This window comes from Strigops habroptila, chromosome 7 (assembly GCF_004027225.2).
Source record: "Strigops habroptila isolate Jane chromosome 7, bStrHab1.2.pri, whole genome shotgun sequence".
NCBI lineage: Eukaryota > Metazoa > Chordata > Aves > Psittaciformes > Psittacidae > Strigops > Strigops habroptila.
In genome coordinates, this window is record NC_044283.2 from 45,276,108 (window position 1) to 45,288,964 (window position 12,857).

The 12,857-nt window shown below is 38.5% G+C and overlaps 1 protein-coding gene across 1 annotated transcript in view; it reads left to right on the forward strand.

Moving 5' to 3' along the window:
• Positions 1-12,857, forward strand: part of DCHS2 (dachsous cadherin-related 2) — a 113,768-nt gene that overhangs the window by 64,131 nt on the left and 36,780 nt on the right. Inside the window, exons 4-7 of the mRNA XM_030491362.1 lie at positions 3,559-3,795; positions 4,886-5,905; positions 7,337-7,524; positions 8,000-8,099. Coding sequence (XP_030347222.1) covers positions 3,559-3,795; positions 4,886-5,905; positions 7,337-7,524; positions 8,000-8,099 — 1,545 coding nt within the window. The remainder of the gene's footprint in view (positions 1-3,558; positions 3,796-4,885; positions 5,906-7,336; positions 7,525-7,999; positions 8,100-12,857) is intronic.

The window sequence follows — 12,857 nt, forward strand, 5'->3', positions numbered from 1 at the left end:
ATATATATGGGGAGCCAAGCTGTAAGAAAGAAAGCAGCATTTTTCGCGCAGTGACTTCTTAAAGTGGAACCACACTTGTGTCTGTGGGGTCTCCTGGTGGGAGCTTTGGTCCCGATAAAATGTTCCTCACAGAGGAGCCATCTCATTATTCCCATTCCATTGTCAGCATTTCTAGAAACTGTTGTATGAACTGTTATTCGTAATGGAAGAATACATTCTGTACCATAGCAATCTAATTGTGATTTAAGTTTCCTGAAGCCACAGATTGCAGGCTGCAAATGACTATGGTAATAACAATAATAAGCCACTGTATTTTATTAATTACAAAACAGGAAAGAAAGAAAAAATGTGACTCATCTTCAGCCTGTTATTTAGCGAGGCATACCTCTGTTGAGTTTTCGCACGCCAAGTGTGTGACTTACACAGCTAGTTCCTGCCATGTGCTTCTTGCAGTTAGCCCCGTGTTCCCGCCTTTGTAATGTAGTACTAAGGGGATCTCCTACACCTTACTTCAGCAGTTCAAATATACCTAGCCAGTGTGCTCCGAGGTATGCCGGCAGCTACTTTGGACCCAAGCAGTCATGGCTGTTCATTTTAGTCATAGTCTGATGTTTTTACCTACCCATGTAGAAAGTAGGATCCCAGATGCTGCTTAGTTCTACAGCTTTTTTCCCATCATATAATGCCTTAATAGAACCTAATGTGTCATGTTACGCAACATACGGTAGAGCTGTCTCAAATGTTCTATGGATTATATATCACCAGATGCAAAGCTAATGCCCAGTCCTACAAATGCTGAAAGAAACAGAATGTATATAATTAAAAGTCAAACTGTGTTATAAAATTTCTTGTATACTACAGTTTTGAGGCTGCAAGGAACCATATGGAAGACAGGTACTTTTTACTTGGAATCTGCCACTGTTCTTAAGGCATCCCTGGTCCTGCAAGAGAGGGCTGAGTTGGTGAGATGTACTTGACTATTCCCTTCCCTCCCTAGGACACAGAAAAAGAATGAATAGAGAAAGCAAAATCTTTTACCCTTTTTTTTTTTTTTTTCCTGTCTGTGTTCTGTAGCTGAACTGGCATGGACTGTGCTGTAATCTGTCTAGGCCAGCAGAGAAGGAATTTTGATTCTGAAATATTTCTGTTCCACCAGGTCTTCAGAGTTCCTGGAGTGGAGCACTATTTGCTCCCCTCTTTGCTAAGGGATGTTCTGAAGTCATTAGTTACTGCTTTGAGAGTAAGAATTTAAACGCAATGCTTTTCTGTAAAAGTTTTCCGACTCTTCACATCTTGAAGTATCCAAAATGGGAATGAGATATTTCTGGCCTAGTCAGTAGAAAAATACCCAATTGGTCAAGTTAGTAAAATACAGTCCATTTGATTGATTTCACTTAATTTGACAGCAACGGTGTTTAAAATCCATGTTTATATGTTTAACCTCTGGAAAATAAAAGGTTAAAACCCTTTTTCCTTCAAACTACATTTGCTCAGATTACCTCAGGAAATGCCAAAGTATATGTCTAACTAATTGTAAAACTCAATCATCAAAAGACGAAAAATAAAATATTAAAAAAAGGGCCAAAATAAAGTTGATTCTTGGAAGTGCATCAGTTATTGGCATAGGAGCTGAATCAGCAATGAATTCTGAATCCATCTGTAGTTCTGTTGTGCTTTTACTGTGGTTTGTCATACTGGAATGTGTCATTTGTTGTTAGTGGAAAGTATTCTTCCTTCATCCTGAAGACTCTTTGAATGCATTTTAAGCATGTCAAGACACAGTTTGTTATCATAATGTCCTGGCAGTGTGATTGGAAAGTATACCACATGCATATTTGAGTATTTCTAAGGATTTTATGTATTTTCCATTATTCTGCTTAAGAATGTATTGTAGCAAATTAGTGTTGTGGCTTCACCAAAATTATGAGAAGATATATTGTAGTTGAATAATGCACTGATTCTCCTAAGGCACTTTTGAGTTAAATCTAATTTTTACCCTGTCTGACAAATAGGATAATTAAATGTCTGACTTGAATACCAAACAACATGCCTACTAAACCTGTCTCAGGAGCCAGGAAATTACAAAGGTAGCTCAAAGTTTAAAGGTCGGGTTTTACTGAGCTGCTAGAAGTTTTGTGTCTTCACCAGCTTCTGCAAAAAGAGTAGGTGATCTCTTAAAAATACCTGTTGGTATGTAGAAAGTTGTCTCTATTGAATCACTTGAGTTTGCTGCAACCTTACTACTTAGCTTACTGCAATTTTAGCATTTAGTGTATATTTAGTTAAATTTATTCGTTGCTAACAATTTTCTTGCATTTGGTCACCTCTTATCTTCATTTTCATGTTCAAAAACTTACTTTACAAATAGTTCTTTGTACTGCAAAATCTGTGACCACTAAAGAATATTGATGGATTTTTCTCACCTCAAATAAAGTGCAAGTGTTCTTCCTTCTGGTGAGTGATAGGAAAGACGCTGGAATGGATAAAATAAACCAATATTAATGCTCTCTAGGACATAATTACATTTCCTTATTCCATCTTTTACCTGGCTGTAAACACCTGGTTTGCAACTGTGTGCTTCACATTATAATTTGTAATACTTAATGATAAAGTAACTTATAATATAGGTTATAATTTAGTTATACAATTTATGAAATAAAAAACATACTGTGATCTGCTCTGAACTCTTTGATCTAGTGTTTACCCCTAAATTTTTAACTATTTATGTTCGCTTCATCTGGACCAGACATTTTTTAGTGCTCTGAGGGCTAATGATTTATTTGTGGGTTTATATCTTCATTTATAAATCCTTAATTTGCTTGCAAATGACAATGAATGACTCTCTCACGGAACAATTAACAAGTATCAGTTTTGGATAATTGTTCTGGACTGTTATGAACATCCCATAGAGACCTGTGGTTTGAATATAATTCTCGTTGCTGAGGCTGAAGTCTTCACTCAAACAAAGCTTTCTTTGAAGTTCATACAAGCTTTTACTAGTAGAAGAAGATGGGACAGGATTCCTGCCATGTTCATTCTTCCTACTCATACTACCATCTTAGGTAATAATAGTTAGATGTGGGTTTCTGTAGTTATATAGAGAGTATTTGAAAATTGGGCATAATTATGTAATATTACTAAAGAATTTAGTAATTTTTTTACTAAACATTATTTTAGCAGTCAGAAGAGAATGTATTTGGAGACAGCTAGTCTCATTCATCACAGTTAAAGGATGAAAAATGTATTTATCTTGAGGAAGGGACATCCAAAGTGCTGTATTTCTGGACAGAGCATTGTATTTTCAAATAATTACTTATATAGTTTATATAAAATGTAATTGTTAGCAGCTTGCAAATTCAACAGATGTTACGATTCACTATTAGAGGGTATTTTATGAGAAACTTGTGATCGGACAGCAAGTGATTGCTTCCCAGAAGCCGTACAAAAAGTGCCTGTTATCTGGCCTCCTCTAAGAGTAGAGGTTCATGTTGAAACTGTTTTGTCAGCCTGCTGAATTTTGCCTTACTTCATTGCTCTTTTATTTCTATGTACTTTCAGGAATTATTTACCTCATCTCAGCTCTTGGCCACCTGACACGTTCTGTGCTCTTCCTGACTGTTTCTGCACGGGATGGGGGTGGCCTTCCCTCTGCCACCAATGCAGCCGTCACAGTAAACATCCTTCAGACTGCTTTGGCCCCTGCCATATTTGAGAGATCCCGGTATACGTTTTTTGTTCCTGAAGATGCACCTGAAGACAGCCCAGTTGGCACCGTAAAGGCCAGAGAGCCTCCAAGTAAGTTGCATGCTCAGCCAGAGATTACATTGCAGTTTGGGTTTTTTCTGTGACCATTAACTGGAAATACTTGCAGATAATTTTTTTTAAACTTTCATATTATTCAGGGTATCAAGCATTAAATAGTATTTACTGTTGGTATTTACAGCAACTGATGTAATCACTGCTGTATCAGGATACCTTTTTGAACAGATTGAGATTCATGATACTCTCCTTGGTGGTTCATGGGGATTGGCAACTGCCTCCATTTTCTTCCAGTTGCATTTCTATAATTTCAAGTGGGGAGACTGGGAGCATGTTGTGAAAGTGTGAGGAAGAATTTGTATGATGTTGTGGCTTCTGTTAAAGCGTTAGCCATGCAAGAAAAATCTCAGAGCAATACTCATGATGAGAGAGTACTCAGAAGCTTCAGAGAGCCCTGACAGCCATATGTATTTGTTTCCTATTCAGAACAATGGGAGCAATAAGTCCGCATACCAACCTAATGGTGGATCTGTACATGTAAGGTGGTAGAGGTAGAGGTTTTATGTAAGTTTGATTAGTCAGGTTCTCCCACTAAAGGACCACTGTCCTCATGGTGAGGTAGCACCTGCAGAGCGGCCTTGGTAATAAGCTTTTGCTTTAGACAGCATCTGGTGTATAAGGGTGATAGCAATGGTTGTCCATGAACAGAAAGTTCAGTAAAATGAAATTTGTTCAGAGAACTGCCAGCTGTTTCATTCCTTGCTATAGTGAAGGTCTGTGTGTAGTGAAATTACTCTCATAAGACTAATTTATAGAAGTGGTTTTTTCTATATTTTAGATCAGAGAAAACCAAGAGGGTATTATACTATTTTCTCTATAGAGTTTTATCATACCAGTGAGATGAAAATCAAATGAAGCGTAAGTGGACAAACTGTATACCACCATGTTTTACTGAAGAGCTCCAGCGACAGGAAGAAGGAAGCATAAAAATCCCAAAGAAGTCAAATATCTGTGTAACTTACATTTATTCCACTGAATTTAACAGCATGCATTCTTTACAGATGTTCTTACCTACACTATCACTTTCATATTTTTTTACTTTTTTTGTTGTTATTTCCATTTCTAGATTCTTTAGAAGTGATTTCTTACAGAATTTCCTCTGGCGATCCACATGGAAGATTCTCTATTGACCCCCAGTTTGGTATCATCCGCACCAAAAAACAGCTTGACCATGAAACTCAGTCTGTTGTGGTGCTCACTGTTCAGTCACAGTTGGGTAACTCCCCTGTCTACAGTAGCACCCAGGTCAACATATCTGTGATAGATATTAATGACAACCCCCCAGTATTTCTTACCAGATCTGATAAGGTATCTATTTCACATACCCAGCCTCCTGGCACTGCTGTCTACATTGCTCACGCAGAAGACAAAGACAGTGGCTTAAATGGAGCTATCAAATATAGTATTGTAAGCAAGCAGTCAAATCCATTTAGCATTGATCCAAGCCTTGGAGTGGTAAATCTCACCAGGACAGTGTTTGCAGATAAACAGCAGGAATATACTCTGCATATAGTAGCTGAAGACTGTGGGAGTCCTCCTCTGACTTCTTTGCTGATGTTGACAGTGATTATTCAAGAGCAGAAGATGGGCCCTACTTTGGTTTTTCAAAACTTGGTGTATCAAGTAGAAATCAGTGAAGCTACCTCTCCAGGTGCCCGAATCCTTCAGGTTAAAGCCCATTCACTTGATCTACACAGTGTTACCTCCAAGCTGACATATTCTTTAGAGCCTAGCATGGATTCTGTTGCATTTGGAATCAGCTCTGATACTGGTTGGCTTTATCTTCGGAAACATTTGAACTATGAATGCACACAGATACTGAGTTTTAGAGCACTGGTGAGCACCTCTGAGGATAAAAACCTCAGGCAAAATGCAAGTACATCGGTAATAGTTAGTGTTCTGGATGAAAATGATAATCCTCCTGTGTTTACGCATGAGAGTTACTTCTTTGAAATGGAGGAAAATCCAGTTCCTAGGGGTGTGGTTGGCACCATTACAGCTGTTGACAAAGACTCGGGAAGAAATGGACAACTTTCCTATTTCCTCTTGTCTGATGGAAAGTATTTCAAGATGAATTCCAACACAGGTAGCATTTTATGATTTGTGATCTGCTTAATAGTGCTTTTGGAAAGCAGCCTTCCCTAAGGGAATGGAAGTAAAGTGTAAAGCTTTCAGGAACTGCTGTGAATCTCTTGGGTTGATATGTGAATATTCTAACTCAGAGCTTCACAATTTGGGGAATTAAATAAATCTAATACATGTTCATGAAGAATGAACTAACCCTTAGGATTTGATTTTTTCATTACTCCATTCTGGTCGCTTGGTCATAAGTTTTAGTGTTTGACTGTAATAAATTAAAAGAAGAAGTTTTGAGCTACAGCTTTAGTAGTTCATATGAGGAACTTAATTGCCTGTGATCAAGTATAGTTGAAAAGTACAAATCAGCCATAAATAACTGTAAAGGTAACTATGACATTTGACAATTACAGTGATTTAAAGTATTTGTGGAAAGTTCTGTAAGTTACATCAAAACCGAGTTCATGTTGTACATGGCACCAAAGAAATCAAACTGACTGAGAAAATTTTTTCATGGCACATGGTGTACTCTGCAGTGAATCCCAAATGTCTTTGTAATAGGTACTATGTCCACACAGCTCAACAACACTGGGCACAGCATAGAGAGCCCAGAGAAAAGGAATCCTGTAAGGAACACCGGAACTGTAAATAATCCTGTTTAACAAAATGATATGTAGCGAGCAAAGATCTGCCATTTAAAATTCCTGTTCCTAGATGTCCTGTCCTCATGGGGAGGGAATAGGCTTTCCCAGAATTTCTCTGTATGAGTCTCAGAATAAAATTGCCATTTCAAAGCAGGTTCTGGTTGAGTATGTTTATGGAAGTTTAAAGGCAAACAGAGTACTAGGATTTAATCTGGAAGGTTTTATAATAATGCGTAGTTATCTGTATGAAGGACTGTGGTCAACCACAAATCTACAGCTATACTTAGTATGGCTGAGCAGATGGAGAGAAGATTGGGTCAGATTTATTCAGTGGGTTTACTAGAACGTATAGGAGACATAAGGGTTCCTGATAAATATAGAGACGTTGTGTTGAGAACTTCCTAACCTGGGGGCATAATAAAGGCCATTTGTCAACAGTTAAAACCCTGTGCTCATATATCGTCTGTCCTGAAGCGTGGTGAAGAAAAGGCCAGATGAATTTCTTTGGAAGGCCAGCGCGGTGATTTGCACTGTTATACACCTTCGCTCCAGGGCATCCACTGTGCAGTAAAGGAAGTAATATGGTGCTAAAGTAGAGGGGCAAACTGTGATTGGCAGAATGCTTCTACGGAATGGAGCTTGGAAAGCTGAGGTTTTAATGTCAGCAGTAAAGTGTATAAGACAACATGTATCATTATTTCACATTAAATTAAATGTATAATTGCATGTAGTAAGATGAGTGCTAGCATATATTAAATACTTAACTCCCTTTCTCCTTCATCTTCTTTGTTCATCAGGTGAAATCATAAACTGGGTTGCACTGGATCGTGAAAAACAAGCTCACCACCAGCTGACCGTCCTAGTGACCGACCACGGGTTACCGCGGCTCAATGCCACAGCAGCCGTGTACATCACCGTGAGGGACCTCAACGACAACAGGCCCTTTTTCCCTCAGGCGGCACTGGGGCAGGGGCTGCACCTCAAGGTAGGTGCAGCCGGCGGCATGCGCTGCCTTGCTCCGAGCACCACCCTGTGGCAGAAGCCCAAATCCCCCGTGCTCTGAAACAGAAACTTTGCATTGAGACTCGAATATGTTTGGGAGTTTCAGAATTTATCAGATGATTACAAAATGATTACAAAAGATTGGATACTGTTAGATGTAGAGGATATATACATATAATTTTATTTATGTATGCATTAGAATCTCTTTTAATTTCTGACCTCTGAGTCTGCTAAACTGAAGCTTTTTGAATTAGCAATATATGCAGACTATAACAGAGGATTGCTAGAGCTGTATTATTTAACCACTTCCTGAAATGCTCTTTGCACTGACTGTAAATATTAATGAAATAGAAAACAGAGCAACAGCTAAACTCTTGTGTTATGGCAAGGAATTTATTTTAAGACTCACAGTTATCCATTGTGTATTTCCGAATTATTTATAAACTGCTTGATGACAGGTTTTGGAAGGGCAGCCACCAGGGACACTTATTACCAATATCTTTGCAAAAGACCCTGATTCTGGAAACAACGGTGTTGTGTTATATTCAGTAGAATCAGGTAAGAATTTCAAGTGTTATTCATAAGAAAAGATACATTGAAGTAGAGTTTTAAAACTAGAGTTTTAGAGGTGCCATGTATACATACAGGATGTTATGTCTGTTTTGTGTCTGTTTGAATAAATGTGTTTGTGTAAATAGGGGTCAGGACATCATATGTCTTATGAAGTATTTAAGGAGGTGCAAGCAGTTACCTTTCCTCCCTTCCCTCTCTGCCCCATCTTCCCAGGGGTTTGATTGCTTGATTGCTGGCTGGCCAGAGAGCATTCAAACAGCACTTAGAAAAGATTAGGACCATGATTTTGTACTGTACAGTTTAGTATTTCAGTCATTTAACATCTTAAAGGAAAAACGATCTCCCTTTTCCCATGACTAATTGAAAATTTTCCTGCTAAAAGAATGGTTCATGACAGTCTGAGACAGGGATCAGAAGGATCAGAAGATAATCTGGGCAAACAATGAGGCTTGTGGTTTTTAGCTCATGTTTCACCCTTTGTTTAGCACTGTGTTAGCCGGACATAGTGTGGCCACTTAAAAACACTTCTCCTCTATAGTTTTCCCTGTAGTTCCTACCTGTAGTAGTTCACTTCTGGGGTAAGCTATGGGATCCAGTTTTGTGTGCAGTGGAATCGATAACAGAGCAGCCCTGAACTAGAACATTAGTGGGACTGGGGCTTTAATGCTGGTAAGAGATATAGATGTGACCTCTGGTTTTGCCACATACCACTTGCTACAGTTTTACACAAGAGATCTCTCTCTGTAACCAATGAGGAAAACATGTCTGTTTCTCCTGCCCTGCTTCACTATTGGTTTGAAACAGCAAGAGGTGCCAAGAACAGAACTACTTATTTAATTTTGGTACCTGCTGTCTTTACAAGCTTAATGTAATCAATACCTTTTAAGCTTGGTGCTTGTGATAATTTGCACACAGAGCATACTGTTTCATCAGAGCAAAAAAGCATTTCCAGTATTTCCATCCACTCAGTGCATTTTCTCAAGTGTTCTTTTCTGTGTAGGCAGAGCTCAAATACAGGCTCAGTTGGTTTAAACTCATTACAATTATTTGTCACTGCAGAGTAAAGAACAAAATACTGCAAAGCTACATTACTCCTTTCTCCTAAAGAGCAAGGGAATCTGTAGCCTCTTCTTGCCAAGGCTGAAATTACCAAAAGAATCCCATGGATTATGTTATACTGTGTATTTATGTACCCTTTTGACTTCTGTGGAGTAATGGAAGGACTTTAAGATTCAAATCCACAAGGGCCAGAGAACTAACTCTGCTCTCTTCCAACAAGAGATGCTTAAAAAAATGAGACATTTAACAACTCTCTATTGAAAATTTTGCAGTTGAAAATATTTAGATAATAAAAGATTGTAGGGTCAGTTTATGGCCATGCTATTATTCCCTTAATTTGGATACAAGCAACTGCCTCTTCCAGAGAGAGCTGGAGAAAATTATACGTTTCTGCATTGTGAATAACAATATTTTGCACAGAATGATCCCCCTTAAGAAAAAGGGAATGAGTAGTACGCAACCCTTTGTTTGAAGGATGATGGCCAAGCAACACGGGAAGTGTTCTTCAGGGATCTCTGCCTGTCTGTATATCTAGCTATATCCCCTTTTTTCAAACAGCACATTGGATGTTTTTTACTGGCTTCACTATAGAGCCCCAGAGAGGAGTAAGTAAGAGTTCAAATTATAAAAACGACTAGCAACACAAAATATGACTGGTCTTGTAAATGCTGTCTCTAGAAAGAACAAAAGGATAAAAACGGCAGCAAAAAAATGCACTAGAAGAGCCCTCCCAGCTTTGGAACTAGATATTTTCCTGATAAACAAATCCAGAAACAGCTGAGCTTCTCTGATACTAATTTTTGTTGTTGTTGTTGAGAGTTGGCTCACAGCCTTTAACATCTGGTCTTCTGTTTCATGGTGAAGTTTTTGCCTGGTTTATATTTAAAATAGTATTTTCAAGTTCTGGGACATTGTTCAGTACTAACGTATGAAGAAGAAATATCTGATTTACAGCCTTATTTGTTAAACACAAAGACACCAGGTTAATTGGAGGACTGCATGCAGACCAGTGCTCTTTTCAACAGTTGAGGCACTGCCACAAGACTAAGAGCTATGAATGGCAGTGTCAGCTGTTAAGCTTGTAAGAGTCACTGGGTAATTTTTAATGTTCTCAAGACCTTAAAGAAATGCCAAGATAGCAGCAGTAGATCAAGCTATGCAGGAGGGCTAATGACTGATGCCAACAAATGACATAAGGAAAAATCTGTGAAAGAACTGAGGTTTACACAGCAGATGAATTTTAGCATTCACAGAAGTGTTTCCTTCAAAATGCCCCTCCCTCTTTCCAGAAAATCAAACCAAATCCTTCTTACATGTTCATGTATATGGAAATGCATGATCAATGGCCATACCTCCACTTTTGTGTTATCACTGAAAGAGTAACTGAATTCAGAGAGAGGTGAATCTCAGCTATGTGTACTATTCCTTAGTGACGCTGGCAGTTGCAAAGTGATTTGCCTGGCCTTCTTTACAACTCTCAATAGCTTGTACATGTATAACATGTTTTGTTATACATGTGCATGTATAATAAAAATCATTCTGTGTTTGTAGTGCATCTTAAACTATTGCTCTGTATGCTAAGACTAGCACTGGCAAAGTAGAGGCTTTTACAGTTTTATTTGGACAATTCTGTGCATACATTAGTTCTTGACCACCAGAGTGCTAGGAGAAGCCTAGTTTGCCTGGCTAGCACACATGAATTGGCAAGTGTTGAATGTGTGTCTGCGGACAAGTACTTGTTCTCCAGGGTAATTTGCAAGCAGCATGCAGGGAGCATTCCTAGACTTGCAGAAGGCTGTATTTCTGCAGCAGCCACATGGTGTTCAAGTTCTTTGGGAGCCATGGCTTCTTAGTGCAGTACTAGACAAAAAAAAGATGAGAATCAGAAACACTTTCAAAATGGAAGTCCCAAAGGGTTCTGATTTTACGCAATATCTCTTTCCAACATTATCAGATTTTTCTGTCACTTTCATTGCCACCAAAATATGCACAAAATTGGCTGTTTCATGCAGTGTTAGGATTTTAGTGGAATTGTGGACTCTGGTGAATAACATTACTGGTAACTTCTGACCAGCTTTCTTTTTATTCAGAAATCTAGATTCTGACCGTTCCTTTTTCCTGTCAAATAAGCTTAAACTATTTAGAAGCACCATCTATGTTCTGCTACATGAAACAGAAAAACAGGCTGCCCAGGGAAGTGATTGAGTCACCATCCCTGGAGTAGATGTGGCACTCTGGGCCATGGTTTAATGGTGGACTTCGTAGTGTTAGTCTTTATGCTAAGAGGTACTGCCTATCCTCATCACTCTTGAAACAAGGATGAATCCTCATAGCCTCATGCTCAGATTGCCGTTATGTACTGGGAATGTTTTTGTTCTCTGATTATTATTTTTTTAAGCTATTTTTTATTTTTGGTTCAGTTTGGTAACTGTAGCTCCATTTTGGTAGAAAAATGAAGGGAATAGTCTTCTGTTAACTGTTTTCTTGTTCTTGTTAGTTCTCCCTATCAGTTATTTTAAATGTCAGTTTTAGCAAAATGTTAAAATTCTATGCATGCAATTCACATTATGTGTTCTGTTTTTCATATCTCCTCTGCCTTTTGCTTAGCTGGGGTTTTGTGCTATGAAACATTATATGGCACAAAATAGCATATCTGTGAATGCAGACATACTGTTGGGACCTAAACCAGGAAAGTAACCAAAAGCTATTTATGAAAACAGTAATATAGCGGCATCAATATTTTGAAACTATCAGGAAAAATGCAGAGTGCAGGACTGTCTCATCCAATATAATTGTGTCTGCGTATTATTTCCTTTGTCGGCAATTTCCTTGTTACGTTCCAGACTGCAAGAGTCAACCCAGAAGGGACTCATGGAGTATTAGAAACCTATAGCCAGTCAAAAAAGCAGAATGATATTCAAAAAAGCCCTCCTATTTGTTGATTGTGAAACCCCTGGTTTGTAACTGGCCTGCTCAGTGTTGTTTTCAAATTGTACAGGTGAAAATATTTTCCAGCTGCAGGCGAGGTGATTGTATACAAAAATGAACATCTGTATGTGCAGCTAACTAATTTGCATGTGCAGATTTGGAGAACATAAACAGCTTCATGCTCACTTAGGTGCCTATGGAAATAAAGTTCTTTATGGATGTTTTGTGTGCTACATCTGCACTGAATTTATTTTTACCACTGTTGCTTGTTAGAATTGCAGCTGTTATGCTGCATGACTTTGTTTAACCCACTAGCACACCTTAATAAAAATCCGCATAACAAAAAGTTGTTTGCATAGTATTCTAAGAGGGAAGTAGTTACGACAAATTCCATTTTCTCAGTTTCTGGTAAGGTATACCAAGTAATAGATACTTTCCCATTTTACTAAAAATTGAAGAGTAATTTGTGTTGCATTTCTTGAAAACGGAGGAGGTGGGAGTCAGTCTCTTTCCCAGGTAACAAGTGATAGGAGAAGAGGAAATGGCCTCAAATTGTGCCAGGGGTGATTTTGATTGGATATTAGGAAACATTTCTTCATGTAAAGAGTGGTCAAGCATTGAAACAGGCTGCCCAGGGAAGTGATTGAGTCACCATCCCTGGAGGTATTTAAAAGACATGTAGATGTGGCACTCTGGGACATGGTTTAACAGTGGACTTGGTAGTGTTAGGTTTATGGTTGGACTCAATGATCTTCA